At 43.3% G+C, this 15,373-nt stretch overlaps 2 protein-coding genes across 4 annotated transcripts; one reads left to right on the forward strand and one right to left on the reverse strand.

The window, feature by feature from the left end:
- Positions 1–544: 544 nt before the first annotated feature.
- Positions 545–8,200, reverse strand: LOC121719258. 3 transcript variants are annotated; one of them, XM_042104719.1, is made up of 9 exons: positions 7,939–8,200; positions 7,665–7,733; positions 6,334–6,394; positions 5,994–6,117; positions 5,829–5,865; positions 5,418–5,731; positions 1,257–5,268; positions 866–944; positions 545–732 (listed from the first exon to the last, which is right to left on the reverse strand). In XM_042104719.1, exons 3-9 carry the CDS (start codon positions 6,359–6,361, stop codon positions 587–589), a joined length of 4,740 nt encoding a protein of 1,579 aa, XP_041960653.1. In that variant the 5' UTR covers positions 6,362–6,394; positions 7,665–7,733; positions 7,939–8,200; the 3' UTR covers positions 545–586. The 3 variants fall into 3 exon arrangements, with proteins under 3 accessions (XP_041960653.1, XP_041960652.1, XP_041960655.1); XM_042104718.1 differs by lacking the exon at positions 7,939–8,200 and having other exon boundaries at positions 7,665–7,778; XM_042104721.1 differs by lacking the exons at positions 7,665–7,733; positions 7,939–8,200 and adding an exon at positions 7,052–7,075.
- A 133-nt stretch (positions 8,201–8,333) lies between these two features.
- Positions 8,334–14,532, forward strand: psmb3 (proteasome 20S subunit beta 3). Its single transcript, XM_042104723.1, has 6 exons — positions 8,334–8,492; positions 9,246–9,430; positions 9,604–9,711; positions 12,785–12,962; positions 13,814–13,908; positions 14,346–14,532. The coding sequence occupies exons 1-6, from the start codon at positions 8,490–8,492 to the stop codon at positions 14,392–14,394; spliced, it is 618 nt and encodes a 205-aa protein (XP_041960657.1). The 5' UTR covers positions 8,334–8,489; the 3' UTR covers positions 14,395–14,532.
- The last annotated feature ends 841 nt before the right edge of the window (positions 14,533–15,373 follow it).

Raw genomic sequence — 15,373 nt, forward strand, 5'->3', positions numbered from 1 at the left:
GAAATACTGTTTGTTTCATAGTGTGAGTGAATTATAGTGTTTCAGTGAATTATTTGTTCATGATTTTGTTTTTGTTTTTTAGATGCATTTTACACTGGATTTTTATTTACTCGTTGGCAATTTTACTGGTACTTACAGAATATTTTCAAATTGTGTAATTTAATTGATGGTTTAAAGACTGATTGTAAGTAGAATATTATAAAATGTTTCTAAGATAATAAAGTTTTACCTTAGATAAAGTGAGCATCACATGCATTCTAGTTTTTTAGTATATCAGCTTCCAAAAGCAATAATTATTATTACCCCCATTAAGTATTTAGAAAACAAAGCCAAAGTGAATGGGCTTATATAGCGTAACCACTTCTCTTACCAATGTACTGCTGTCAATTACAGTCTAGCGGCCAAATAGTTAAAACAAAATGGCCAAAAGACACAGCCATGCACAATACATAAATATGAACTAGGGACTATTTTATTAAGCCTCTAACACTCTGCTAGTAAGTTACCCAAGATATGGTCACACCATGTAGGACAAGAATGCCTATGAAATGAATACTTTATTTAGTTTATTTGAACCATGGTTTATCTAAGATGTCTCCCCTCTCAGGGCAGAGAATATTTTGATAAAACAGCAATGTTTCTTAGGCATCCGGGCATCTCTGCTTTTCTCTGAGTGTCTAGATGATTGCTCAATCAGTGGGGTTTCACTGGATGAAGACATATTGGCTGAAGCTACCAAAATAAAAGTTTTAAAATATGAAACACAGCTAAACTTCTCCAAGAAAAGAAAACATCATTGTAAAATGTCTATGTCATATTATTAAAAACCTTTTATACAGAAATGTAAGAAACTAGGTCTCCTTACCCATGAGAGCAGTGGTGGAGAGAGCACTCTGATCCTTGTTGGAGGAATGCCACTGTTTTCTGCTCTGTGATGGGACATTCTAATTGAGAATGAAAAGCCGCCATGTTGGTAATAGCAATAGGTCCATAAAAAAGTCGGCTCTGTAACTTTACTTGACAGTATCGACATAAGAGTGACATGACACTGTCATGAACGTGTCATAAACAAGTCATAAACTTGTATGACATAACGATATCAATACTGTTAAGTAAAGTGTTACCAAAAGTCGAAACCCAGCCTTGATCAAAGCCCAAACTTGGCAATGAAAGACTGACAAAAATCATATTTCTCAAAATGTCACAATTGTATGGGTGTGTTAAATGACTATTGAGTTTACATGAGGAATTTTTACCTTCCCACCAATGTTGAGCTTCTGGAAGATCCCACGCTCTCCTTTCCCCTTCACAGGTTGTGTGTCACATATCTGTAGAAGCTCCTTAGTAAGTGATGTGACTATGGACGTCTGAAACGATGGGCGATTGGACTCCATGGCTTTCAGGAGATCCGTTTCAGATCCAAACTCGGTGAGGAGATTGCTGTAGACAGCCCTGTAGATCCTGTGCTCTCTAATATCTTCAGGATAGGGTTCTGTTGCTGAAATGCCAGAAGAGGCACTGAACGCAGCAACAACCTTGTTTATGAGTTCCCCGGCTTTGCTGACCATGTCATAGGAGAACCATCCATAGTTTATCTTTGTCAACAGTTGAACAACCAGTATAGTCACAAGGCCAGTGTAGTCATCCGTGTCCATGGGAAAGGCCTTTGGCCATGGGGTGATTTGGACACCTTCACTGGTCCCAGCACTCATCTGTGGTTCTGCGAGCTTTGAACTGAAGCTCTTTGTTGCTCTCAAATTTGATGAATGAGATGTTTCTTCAACTGCCTCCAGATCACTGTTTGGGCTCAGTGCCCGGGTCAGACCACTCATGACCTCTTTCACCATCATTTCAACGACGAGGCCCACTGTGTCACTCAGGATTTGTGGTGGGGACTTCGTAGCGGCCATTTTGCCCTGAGTGTCTGATGCTACGTCAGTTAGGCTGCTTGGGCAAGAGATTGAGGTCTGGGCTTGTTGCTGTGAGCCTCCCTTAACCCCATCCCAAGGGGAAGGAAGTTTGAAACAGGGGAGAAAAAGATGTTTGACACTCTCCTCAATGTAGAGTTGAAGTATTTCAGAGGCAGTTAGCATCCCTGACGCTTTCTCATGCTCGTGCTTCAAAAGTGCAGAATCTGAGACACACTGTCTCGGAGTTGAGTTGTTGCTCCTCATGAAAAGACCATAGATCTGATCAATGAGGTCATGGGAAAATGAGTTGACACTGCTGCTGGACAACGATCTCTCAAGGCTTCGTGCAACCGAGGTAAGACCTTGGGCATATGACAAAGAAGCCTCCCCGTCATCAACTTTCTCCAGTACGACTTTCACAACGTCAACCATGGTATCCCGAAGAGATTCGCCATCCATGTAAGGGAAAGGGCTTTCGGAAGAGGTGAGCACTACCCCAAGTAAAGTCTCTTGAGGCAAAGGTGAGTGCTTGCCCTTTCGAACAGAGGAGGAAGCTGAAGTAGGCCTCTGCACGTCCATGTCTCCCAGACTTTGTAGCATTGTGTTTATCGTGTTATGAAACAAATGGAGATGCTCAGAATCAGTTCCCCACATTCCAGAATTCGGAACTTCTTCCTGAATGCAAACGAGCACATTGCTAATGGCTTGTTTTGCACATACCTTCTCTTCGACCTTAGATTCATGCAGCTGGGAATTGGTGATAAAATCTTTCACCTTCCTCCGTAGGCTTTCAAATATCTCTCTTGTGACTGACCAGATTTTAACCTTAGAAGCCTCCTTCCCAACCTGAGACTTGTTAAGCAAAACAGATGAACCTCCCTGGCTTTTCCCTTTGCTATCAGAAATGGTGTTATCCATTGCATTGTATGATGTGGACTGAAACAGAGTCTGAATGCCTTCAACGACAGTGCCAACGAGATCAGATGCAGTTGACTCTGTTGGCAGGGAGGAGGCTGTTCCACTGCTTTTGGCTGAGTTGAGTAAAACCTGGCTCACTTGTTTCACTGCTTTTGTCTGAATGTCCTCGCTTGAGAGTTTCTGCATTATTTCAGTTATCGGAAGGACTAATTCAGCAGAACATTGTCTGTTGGCTGAACTCTGCATTGAAGGACTAGATGTGTACACAAAGTTGTTTTCGATTTCCAGCATGATGTTCCCTGCCAGGTAACTCCCTGATGTTGGTGTCTTTCCTTCAGTGCAAGACATCTGGTCTTCTGCTATTTGCTCTTTAACAGACATAATAAGCTCTCCCATTACTTCCTTAGTGCAGTCTTCCAGGTCAGTTGTCTCTGGCATAACCTCTGTAACATCCAGAGAGCCAGATCGGGCAGCATTGCCTTTTGATAGGTCAGATATGTAATCCTTTGAAGACGTTTCCTCCAAACGTGTATAGGGCCATTTCCTCTGAAAGGACAACTGGGCAAAAATCTCTCTCACCTTAACTTGCACACTGTGATATACTTTTGAGGCAGCAGAGGTAAATTCTTGCTTAGGGATTTCCTTTGTGCTCCTCAGAGTCCCCAGGGGTTCCATAGAGCCCATGTCACTTTGGTTTGTGATTCTGAGCGACTGGAGCGACTCGATACACTTTCGCAGGTCTTTTTCAAACTGGTCGACAATTTCCGAGGCAGCAGCATTTGCATTTTCAATCTCTGCCTCCTGTGGCAGAGAGGAGGCACACGTGTCATTCTCTGGCTCGGCACTTTCCTCTATGTTGTCACTGGACACAAAAGGCCGGAGAGTGCCGTTGCTCTGGACTGACGTGACAAGCACATCCACAACGGCGTCAAAAGCATTCCTCTGAAATGTGGAGCTTGACAGATTCTGAATGCACACAATGGAGAGCGAGTCCTCAATTGAGGAGGAGGTGATATTACTCAGCTGGGAGATTACATTCCGTACATAATCATTGGGCGTTGTTGATGGATCGAGTGATGTCTCCTCTGGCTGAGCGGCCTCTTTCTGCTTATGGTAAGAAGCTATTACTCCTTTTAGCACATTGCGTGTGCAGGTGTCAAGGTCAGGTTGACTTAGAGCACTGTGACCAGACTGCGCTGCTTCACTTTGTACCTGGTGGAGTTGCAGATGGCTAACTGTCCTGGCCTGAGGTAGCTGCTCATTGCGACAGCTAGCCATTTGAGTGAAGTCCTGGGTAGGATCTTCACCTGGTTCCTGGGGATTTTGGTCAGAGACTTCGTCACTGCTGGGAGCAGAAATAGCTTGGTGCAGATGCAGCTCAGTGGGTAGTTGTATGAAGAAGTCCTCCAGCGTTTTCTGGACTTTAGCAAAGATTTTTTTCGCTGCCAACAGGGCTGGGTTCTTCTCAGCATTAGGCTCCATCTTCTCGATACTTGAGGCATCATCAGGTTGAGTCTCAACTGCTGTTTCCTCGTTTTCATCCACACATTCTGCTGATTGCGCGATTGCCTTAATCTCTTCCACAAAGTTCTCAATGACCAGTGAGGCAGCCTCCTCAACAGGTTTCCAATAGGGTTCTGGTGAATGCTCGGTTTTACTTCTTGGGGCGTCTACAGAGGCAGGGGTATCAGTGGCACAGACATGCGTATAACTTGGGGGAACAGAGTCAAAATTCTTCATTTTAATGACCAGAACACTTCTCACAGCCTTGTTGGCCTTCAGACGGAAATCATCAAAGGAAAATGGTCGCTTTCCTGGCTGAACAGCTGAACTGAACAGACTGTCCAGTGTTACTTGTGAAATACACTCAATATGATCCCCCTGGTTTTCTTCGTCATAAAATGAAACTTCAGACAGAGACGCACTCTGGCATGCAAAGGCTTTCACAGCCTGCCTGATAGACGAAAACAGGTTTTTGTCAGGTTTGTTCTTACAGTCATCCTCATCCTGTTCATTTAAGCTCGACTCGATAGTGTCAATGATGACTGTCATTGAGTCACTCACTGTTGAGGACAGAACTGGGTCCAGGTCTTCCTCAGAAGGGCATGCATCAGAGCACCTCTTCCAGCAGAGAAGGGACTGCCTTGCATCCTCCGCACTTCTCCGACTATCCAGCTTAATGCTGACCTTCTCGACAAACTCCTCAGCGTTGAAGATCTCATGAAGGGCTGAGCTCCCTGGTTCACTGGAAGCTGCCTTTTTGAACTCAGCTAGACTAGTGTTCACCCATACCATAGCTTCCCTTACAATGGAATGGGTCAACTCTTCAGTGGCTGATGGGCAGCCCACCACGTTGAGCTCCTTTAAGGTTGCCTGGACACTCTGTCGGATGCCTTCCTCTGTGATGCCAAACTGATCTAGGAATGAGATCTGCTGGGACCTGAATAAGATCATCAAAATCAGGCTTAATCTTTATGACATGATGACAGGCATCAAACAAAGGCATTCATGCCTTTGGGACATTTACAGCAACATATATTTCATTTTTACATTGAAAATCTTCTGTCATCCTTGTGTAAATAAACATACCTCTCCTCAGCAGAGCGGCGAGAGTCAGGTGTTCGGGTCACTTCCTGAGTCTGACCACTGCTCCCTTCTGTACTAGCCTTCATCAGCATGGCATTATTGAGCACTGTGACGTGCCGTCCCTCGTCACTCCATCTGAGCGATGGGCCGGCTGTTTCCAAATCTAAAAGGCAGTAGTGCGTCTCTGAACAGGTCAGGAATTGCTGCGGGTCCACTGTCAGCAGCTTTATGAGCGCGGGGACGACCGCGTTCATTGAGCTCATGGTCACATGCTGCACCAGGTTCACGCACAGTTTCAAAAACTGTGCCTTTGTGACCTGTTCAGAATCGGAAGACAAGAAGTCTAAATTTAACGAGGAGACGATTTGACGAACAATCTACAAAAGAGTAGACCTAGTACATCAGACAACTTACAGGGTCGGCGGTTGCCTGAGAGAAGGCCACCCATTCCCTTTCGGAAAACAAAGATAATGTTATTCGTTGTAAGCCATGTTCTATGACCACACAAAATGTCAGTGTTGAAGTGCTTCTGCAGAATTAACATGCTCTCTATGTTACAAAGAGAAAAGGACAGCCTACTGCTCCGTTAGATCGGTCAGGTAGTCTGTGAGAGGTGAAAGCTCCTCAGGCATCTTTCTGGTGGGTGCCATCAGAAGACCTCCCTCTGAGGGCTGGACATCAGGGTGAGTCTCTGGAGTAGAGGCTGCTCAGGGCAATCGGAAGGGAATGAGTGAACAAACAACAACAACAACAACAACAACAGCAACAACAAACACAATCTGAACTTCTGCGTGTCAATCCCACTGATATACTTGCATAAATTTCACTTTTTATGCAATTTATATGATTTAAATACACACACATGGAATATACCAAGCCATATATCAACAATCAGCAAAAATACTGAATGTTAGATTACCTTCACCAGATGTGCCATGGTTCTCCATGGCATTAGTCCTACCACTGGGCTTCTGAATTTACTTAAAGACAAATCACAGAATATTTTACTAATCAGCATCAATCAGCTGATATAAAACAAAACAATGTCTTTAGAAAAAAAAAAGAAAAAATCTGCAATCATATAAGGATGTTTGAAATCTAGAAGTCTAGCCTAGTAGTCTACGTTCATGTGACATAGCTTATCTTGAGCAAAACAGCCATCACAATAACTATTTTGGAAAAACAGTGATAACGCTAACAGGATTACTGATGATAAAAAAACGAGTGTAATTGTGACTTAGCCTATTTTCAAAAAGGAATAAATGGCTAATGTTTATTTTGTGTTGTTTCAGATTGATCATGGAGATGCTGAGGAAGACAGCCTGAATTGGAGTGGAATTAACACGACTTAAACTTTGTCTGGGATTGCACTTCTACAGCCAGGTTGTTGAATAAATAATAATAAGACACTTATGTATAAAGTCCCCCCCCCCCTATATTGTGTTAGTAGCCTAGCTTATGTTTGTTAGTTTAGCTGTTGGGAAAACTTTACGAACTTTAGCCTGGGTGAACCTATAACGAACCTGTTAGCAAATGTGTAGCCTAGCAAACAGATTTTTCAGGATAATTAATTGCCAATCACATTTCACATGTCAAAATAAAGCCGACTGATATCTGATAAACGGGTCCGTACGTACCACCACAATAAGCGGACCCGTATTGCATATGATAAGCAGATCTGGAACACGTCAGTAACAGAGACTATCATACGGAACTGGGCCAGTCTTAGCCCTTATTGGCACCAGATCCGTCAAACGGATCCAGACCAATTTTGGACCGATGTGCGTTTGGACGCCGGATCAGGTCCATTATGCAGATCCGTGCCGGACGTTGTGGTAGGTGTGGCCCAGTTCCGTCCCAGTGTATGTTTGCTATCTGGGATATTTGGTTAGCTGCAGTGATATGGATAAATGTGTCATTTGTCACAAAAGGTCGGGTAAACTGGTGAATTTTAAATTAAATATCGAATTATTCTATAACATGGAGAGGAGCTCAGGAAAAACGTGTCTACTCCATCTGGTGCTATATACAGTCTATGCTCACTAGCGCCCCCAGCTTGAGTGCTTTTGACACTTGCTGACAGACCCATGTTAATGTTCTCATGACCCATGTTAGGTTTGCAGTTATGTTTGCAGTTATCAACAAATCTTGGCTTATCAATGTTCAGTATTCTAAAAGTAGAGTCTAAAAGCAGTCTAAAATCAATACATGTGAGAGTGAATCAAATTATGAGTATTCCCATAGGTTTACCTTATTTTCTAGCAGAGTGTCACATCTTCCTTAGTAGCCTAGGCTTAGTGTAAGTCCTTAGTGAGTGATCTGAAATTGACACATTGCACTTCTTGGAATTCAAATAGTAAGAATGTCAGACTTTGATATTGTGTATTATGACATCACAGTCACTATTCACCAAAAATCTTAGAGCAGAGTGCTCTAGAATCTTTGCTGTTCACACCAAAGATTCTTGATTAAAGCTAAAATTGAAATTGTTGTTGCTATTTGAACAAAAAAAAAAAAACCTCACCATAACATTTTAGGATGCTGGCCAGGGTTTGGCCAGACAGTTTACTGATGTTTATATGGCGTAGAACACATTAGAAGGGTATAGAAGTGCCACACACTGCCACTTTAGGCTACTAAACTTGTCATATGGAGCCAGAGTGTGCAGCATTTCTTTACCATTAGAACTGTTTACCAGTGGCTATAGCACCTCCCTAAAAAAACAGTAGGTGTGCGTTTCACATATTATTTAGAGAAAACATTAAAAATACAGTTTGAACACTATACAATTCCACCGCTAGGGTGTGGTGGTGGTCCACTCACTCCTCAACCGCTCTTGCTTTCTATGCGCAGTGCATCGTTGCCTAGTTAGCCAATCAAAGAAAGGATGTAACAAGGAAGTTTAATGGATAGCCAATCACTGACAGAGGGAAGCCGGCCACTGCTCTTGGTGGTTGATTCTCTCAGAAATCGTGTAGTCACTGTGGGCTTGTATTTCTTCTAACTGAAACTGCCCGTACACAAAGACGGCAGTATAATTTCACCACCCAAATCGACAAACTTATAAATTTCAAGATGGTGAGTACATTAACTCTATGCTACTGAAGATTGCTTATGTCTGTATAATAAGGGTTTCAACAATAACTGAATCACAGTTGATTGCCCTGCTAACATTAGCTTGCAAGTTAGCTAGGATGGCTAAATGATGTCAGCTTGAAACATTTGTGTTGGTAAGCCTGGTAAATTATCGCCTGCTTCTTATTTTGCAAAACTATACGTTTTCTTGATCTTGTATGAATCAATTGAACTGAAGCCAGTTGTTAAATTAACGATTTTGAGACAGTCAACCTAGTTATAATAATTTGAGTGTTAGCAAGATATGAACACTAGCTAACGTTAGCCAACTTGGAAGTTACATGCATCTGCTGTATATTGCTAGCTAGCGCTTGCTGTAGCCACATCGCTAGCTGCGCAAGCGAGCTAAATCGAAAGTGATGGTTTGTAGAAACCTGTCCTACCTTTATTCAGTTAAAATAAACTAAACGAATAATGGATGCTAAGTTAGCATTGCTAACGTTATTATTGCAAACAAATATCCATATCGTTGTTTGCAGCAATTGGTTGTCTGTTAAGTTAGCATTACCGTTACTTACTTACATACCTGTTACCTCTCCTTTCATCTCATTCCCAGTTCTTTTCACTCGAGCTGTCAATGTTAACCAAAAAGTCAACTATGCCAGTAGCCAATTATGCATTATAGTCTCGTTAGTATCTTTTGGCAGTTGTAGGTGTGAAAATATTAACACATGGATTTTCTCCCTGTGCTTGTAGTCTATTATGTCCTATAACGGAGGGGCCGTCATGGCCATGCGGGGCAAAGAGTGTGTGGCCATCGCAGCAGACCGGCGGTTTGGGGTTCAAGCACAGATGGTCACCACTGACTTCCAGAAGGTCTTCCCTATGGGAGACAGACTCTACATCGGCCTGGCAGGCCTGGCAACAGACGTACAAACAGTGTATGTTTGAATTTGTCCTTTTCTTTTTTATTTATGCTTTGCAGTCATATTTTTCTTCTGTACTGCCATTTTTCATTCATTAATAATGGTCAAGTATTAATTTGTAGTGTTTTATTGATTCTGCTTATTTTGTGCTGATCTTATTCTTGCCTGTCCTCTCATTCTTTTTTTAGAGCGCAAAGACTGAAATTTCGTCTGAACCTGTATGAGCTGAAGGAGGGTCGTCAGATCAAACCAAAGACATTTATGAGCATGGTGTCCAACCTACTCTACGAAAGGAGGTGTGTAGTTATGAAGTGCTTTGATTTATGAGCAACTGTACAGTGTCATTCATTCAAACTTTATTTATTTATTTCTATTCTCACCTGGCGACCAACATTAGACTGGATGTGTACTGTGTACTAGTTCTATAGAATAATGGGACTTGTTAGTAGTAGTTACGGGAATAGAGCATGCTTCAGTCAGACTCTTTAGTCTCTTAGAGTGCTGGACCAAACCAAGTCCAAAAAGGGAGAAAAGCCTGCACTGTGCATAACGTACGCACGTTTTTCTCCCTTTCTTTACTTGTTGGTAGTTGTGCAGAAGTTGGCAGGCAGAAACGGATGGACAGCAGCATGTCCCGATTCTGCTCAGTGCGCTGAAGTTTTGTGTGAATTTCTCTGCAAGTAATGCAAAGTATAATCTTGGAAAGCACTGGGGCACCACCAGACTCTTCTCAACTGAGAGTGGGTCTGGAAAAGGTTCATTGACTTACGACTTCCAGCAGGGGTGTAACTAGCAGCAGACGCGGCTCGTTCACTTGGGCAGGAGGGGCAGAGCCCTACTAAAGATTCATCCACTAGAAAAGTAGATCCACAAAATATTTTTTTTAAATAAAATGTTGTTTGTTTATTATTGTAATCAGTGGCAAAGTACTCAATCATGTTACATTTTTGTATGATTTGCAAAGAAATTTCGCAAAGATCTTGTTGATCATATCCATAGTTGTTGTAGGCCTACTGTAACGTTACATTTAATTTCTGGTAGGGCAGTGATGTCACTGCCCTGAAGAAATTGAACAGTGCCTGCTGTTTGTCTATGTAAATCTGTCGACCGATAATGGAACTGCAGCTAGAGCGCGGTTAGTAGAAGGTCGGGTGGGCGGATCATGCCACTGCCCACCCTATACGACGTCAGAACTTACTGCCTACTGTAGGTAGTAGCCTATGCCTACTGTATTAGTCCGCACGAAGTTTGTGAGGTCAGGCAGACAGTTGAAAAATGGCGAGTGAAGTAGTTACTTGAGTTTGTAGTTAACTTAGCTATCAAAGACCTAGGACCTGATCAGCCCAACATTAACATCGTATACCAACAAACAAAGGACAAGAGTCGGTCATTTAATCGAACATTTTCACGTTTGTGGTAGGCCATATGTCTGATAAGAAGCTCTGGTTGTCCTGAACGCAATAAAATGTTCTGTTTTCCATGCCTGCTTTTCCGATCTTCTGGGGGACAAGGGGATGTTTGGAGTAGGCTAGTGTAGGTGTGTGTGACATGAAACATTTTCCAGAGAAGGCAAAAAACATGAGGCTAGCATCGGAGTTGTGCAAATTAGCCATGCTGGGGAAAGCTAATATTGCAGCACAACTTGATGAGGGCTACACTGTAAGTGCGAAATCGTGTACGAGTTTGTTCACCTGAGAGTGACACAGATAAAGTAAGGCTGATTGCACAGACATTTGATGGGGCTAGTGTCATGGGAGGAGCATCTGGTGGAGTGCGTAAGAAAGTGCAAGACGTGTAGCCTACCCTAATTGCTATGCACATCAATTGAACCTGGTGATGGAAAAGGCTGCGTCAGCAGCATCCTCAGTGCGTGTCTTCTTCTCGGATTTTTATAGTTTCTCCGCTTTTTTCACAAGATCTCCGAAAAGATTTAAAAGCTTATTTTGGAGTGTTTCGAAATAATTGAAACATCTGGAGATTTTAATACAATCTCAGTTAGAGAGGCTAAAGGGTTTTCTCGAATGCTCTTAGATCCCGAGTTTTTATTCCTTAGACCTGTTCTAAGATCATGCCCCGTGTAGATGTGCTCTATGCACAGCTGCAGAAAAGAGCAATTGATGCAGTGGAGGCACACAGGGTTACAGACAAGTTTGTGGCCAACATGAGAACGATAGGCCTACGTGATGTCCCGTGCCTTTGTGCAAAACATACCGGTTCCAGGATAAGCGCAGGACCGCTTGTAACTTTGCGCAAATTGCCTATGAAGTGTGACAATCATAGTTACCGCCACCGACAGATTTTCATTCACTGGCCATTTGTCTGCCGCCATCCTATTTGATAGTTCAAGCTTCCTCAAATTTTCCAAATCATTCCCCAAGGAGCTCTTGAAAAAAACTGCCCTTTTACGTGTATGTGTCACTTAATATTAATTTCTATACAAACCACGGTGGACACGCAAGCACTCATTCATACACACAGAATATTTACCTTTTTAATGAATAGCCTACTTTTAATTTACTCTTTAAAGTTGAGCTGGCTCTTGAACACAATTTCGTTACTTATAATTTCTTTTATGAGTAGGCTAGGCCTACATGACGATAAACAACTTAAACTTGACTATGAGAGCTGAGTGGTGTAAGGCAGCGTGAAGCCTACACTTGGAGCTCTAATGGAATTTTGATTTCGCAACGAATTCTCGGTTATTTGTTTCCCTCTTGAGTTTTTCCCCCAAAGTAGTTCTCCACTGATCTGAGCTAATGAGCTGATTGTAGCTTTTATTTGTCTGGAATCTCAACATTTTAAACTTCACTTCTTATGAATAAAATAACATTAAGTAGGCTAACATAGGTTAATAATGCATGAACAAAACGGTATTTTGACCGCAAGTGGTAACATTATGGAATTCCATTCCCAAGATTTCGCTCATAGCCTAGCCATAGAAAGAAAGAGTCGTAAAAATGAACAAAATCTCCGTGGACCGCCCTTGTGCGTCCAGCTGCCGGTGACCTGGAACTGTGCCAATTTTTTTTTCTAAACTTGATCAACAGACTCTGCCCCGCCTATTTGTCAACCCAGGAGCCGCTACTGACTAGCAGTGAAATTAAACTTACATTGATCCATTAAACTCTTACCAAATTGTTTCAGAAGTGTAGCAATCTTGTAAACAAAAGGTTTTAAATGCAGTTATTTACTCCGTTCCAAAGAAATCCACATCCATGCCGGATTAGTGATTGTATTTGCGTGCCTGTGTTTTAGGGACATGGGGACAATATAGTTGTATAACGTTGGATAAACAAGATGATGGAGCTGTTGATGCACCTGCCTTCCTAATCCACAACTGAAATGGTGTCGCCCCACCCCCCCCTTTAGGTTTGGACCTTACTACATTGAGCCCGTCATAGCTGGGCTGGACCCCAAGACCCTCGAGCCTTTCATCTGCTCCCTGGACCTCATCGGCTGCCCCATGGTGACGGAGGACTTTGTCGTGAGCGGCACGTGTTCGGAGCAAATGTACGGCATGTGCGAGTCTCTCTGGGAGCCCGACCTGGTGAGTGAGAGAGAGAGTCGCCGCCGACCAAACACACAGGGTCCTGGGTCCCTCTAGACACAGAGGATCCTGGGTCCCTCTAGACACACAGGGTCCTGGGTCCCTCTAGACACACAGGGTCCTGGGTCCCTCTAGACACACAGGGTCCTGGGTGGGTCCCTCTAGACACACAGGGTCCTGGGTCCCTCTAGACACACAGGGTCCTGGGTGGGGCCCTCTAGACACACAGGGTCCTGGGTGGGGCCCTCTAGACACACAGGGTCCTGGGTGGGGCCCTCTAGACACACAGGGTCCTGGGTGGGGCCCTCTAGACACACAGGGTCCTGGATGGGTCCCTCTGGCCCTCGATGTGAGTGGTGGAGAGTACCACACCGCCTTTGATGAGAACTTGTGATGACAGTTTTTCAAGAGAACTGCTCTTTAGGTTTGTCTGGAAGTCTGCTGGTATTAAGTCAATGCACACATCACATTACATTAGCTAATTGCATCGCATCAACGCCTATGCAGCTATGAATTAGCTTTTGAGATGTCTTGTAAGGTCCATGCAGTGTCACTTTTATCCAGCTGCCTATCAGTGTTACCTTTTGAAGGTGCTTGACAAATGACGACTTAGAATGATGTCCCAGTATATGTATTGCAAGCTGAGTGTATGCTATTACTGAACATGGACTTGCAGTGCGCCTCTCTCTCCTGTTCTCCTGTTGAAAGTGCTTGTTGACTGTTGCAGAATCATATGCGAGAGTGTAGAAGTCTGCGGAAGTGGAGTGCTTTGTGTACTTATTGAACATGCTGCTTTTCTTGCGGTGCCTGTTGCTATGCTAATCTCTGTTTCTGTTCTTCTGTGTCCACAGGCGCCCGATGACCTGTTTGAGACCATCTCCCAGGCCATGTTGAATGCTGTGGACAGGGATGCCGTCTCTGGCATGGGGGTTATTGTGCATGTCATGTGAGTGTACTTGAGCTTTGCTTTGCTTGACCACCTAGCCTCCAAACATGAACTGACGTGATGTTGCCTTTAATGTGATGTGCTAGTAAATAAAGACAAGAGTGACAGACAATTCTGAGGTGTTGGGACACTGCTGCCATCTGGCTGTTACCAATGACTGCTCTTCAGGGTGCTCGATGTGCGCATGTAAGCTTTGCAGAATTGGATCCCAAATACAAATGCCTGGCGTTGTTGTAGCATGCTGTTTATTGGAAATAGATGTCTTGCTATCAATAAGCTAAAACAGTTTTTAAGATGAAATGAGTCCTGTAAACCTGTCAAGTTGGAAGGTGTAAGGGCAGGTGCTTGAACACCGCTTACGGTCTACTCTCTGTTTTATGTGCCTAGTTGGTTTCAAAAAACTAATGTCATTGTGTTCTGTGCCTTTTCCCCTACAGTGAGAAGGACAAGATCACCACACGCACCCTTAAGGCCAGAATGGATTAGACCTCTCCACTGCTGCGTCCAGTTTTTCCATTCACCTCAACCTCACTTTTTATATGACAAAAGAACTGCTCATACTGTTTATTGTTTTCTTATTGGAGTTGCCCTGTTCATTAAATAATAAATCTCTAGTGTCCTGAAGACTGTCTGGCCCCGTCTTATGTCCGTAGTTGAAGAGAAGTACGGTTTGAATGCTGTGCGATCAAAGCCTTCAGTCCTGTTTCTGGACCTCCCTGCATAGAAAGGCATCTACTGACCCATCCCTGCCTTAGCCAGACCTAATTGAAAGTGTAGAATTATAATGCTCTTGACTGCCTTGAATCATACATGTTCAGTTAACCTGGGAAAACATGCAGTAGCCATATATCAAAGAATCAGGCTTTTCCAGTTTGATTATATTACAGCATTGTGGTAGCCTAGTACAAAGATACCAGTATGATTATGATGACTGCCACAGCGAAGTGGCGGTCATGTAGGGTTAGTCAGTGTTTTTTATTCCGGATTTTTCTTCTTCTTTCCTTCAGTGATTTTGTGTCAACGATTCGCAGGACACTGAAAGACCAGGGTGCGCGAAACTTTGTGGGTATTCCCACAAGGATGGCACGGAACCATTGTCCCCCAGTTTTCTGTGAATATATCGAGAGCCGCAGGGCCTAGGAGGACCACATTTGTTTTGGTATGTTGGTCTCAAGGGGCCATGTCAACCCATCCCATAATCACTCATTTGATGTACAGCGCCACCTAGTTAAAAATGAAAAAGCAAAAATTAGGTGTTGTAATCGCTGGTATCTCAGGCTGACATGGTCAAAACTGCATGTAATTGGAGGTGTAGGATCATTGACACCCTATGAATGCATGACAAGTTTAGTTAAATTCCGTTCATGGGGGACCATACAATAAATTAATGTGTACATTTAGACTACACTATGCATGCAACACACATGCACTCATTAACACGCAAACACACACATTAAGATACATG

This window comes from Alosa sapidissima, chromosome 9 (assembly GCF_018492685.1).
Source record: "Alosa sapidissima isolate fAloSap1 chromosome 9, fAloSap1.pri, whole genome shotgun sequence".
Taxonomy (NCBI): domain Eukaryota; kingdom Metazoa; phylum Chordata; class Actinopteri; order Clupeiformes; family Clupeidae; genus Alosa; species Alosa sapidissima.

What these genes read in the sequence shown, in the direction of transcription:
- LOC121719258 (XM_042104719.1), bottom strand. Translation starts at nt 6,361, where the DNA reads ATGGAGAACCATGGCACATCTGGTGAAG. An exon ending in CTGACCGATCTAACGGAGCA is followed by an intron (nt 5,866 to 5,993) that starts GTAGGCTGTCCT and finishes GTTTTCCGAAAG; the next exon opens with GGAATGGGTGGCCTTCTCTC. An exon ending in CTCCACCACTGCTCTCATGG is followed by an intron (nt 733 to 865) that starts GTAAGGAGACCT and finishes TTATTTTGGTAG; the next exon opens with CTTCAGCCAATATGTCTTCA.
- psmb3 (XM_042104723.1), top strand. An exon ending in CTCTCTGGGAGCCCGACCTG is followed by an intron (nt 12,963 to 13,813) that starts GTGAGTGAGAGA and finishes CTGTGTCCACAG; the next exon opens with GCGCCCGATGACCTGTTTGA. An exon ending in GGGGTTATTGTGCATGTCAT is followed by an intron (nt 13,909 to 14,345) that starts GTGAGTGTACTT and finishes TTTCCCCTACAG; the next exon opens with TGAGAAGGACAAGATCACCA.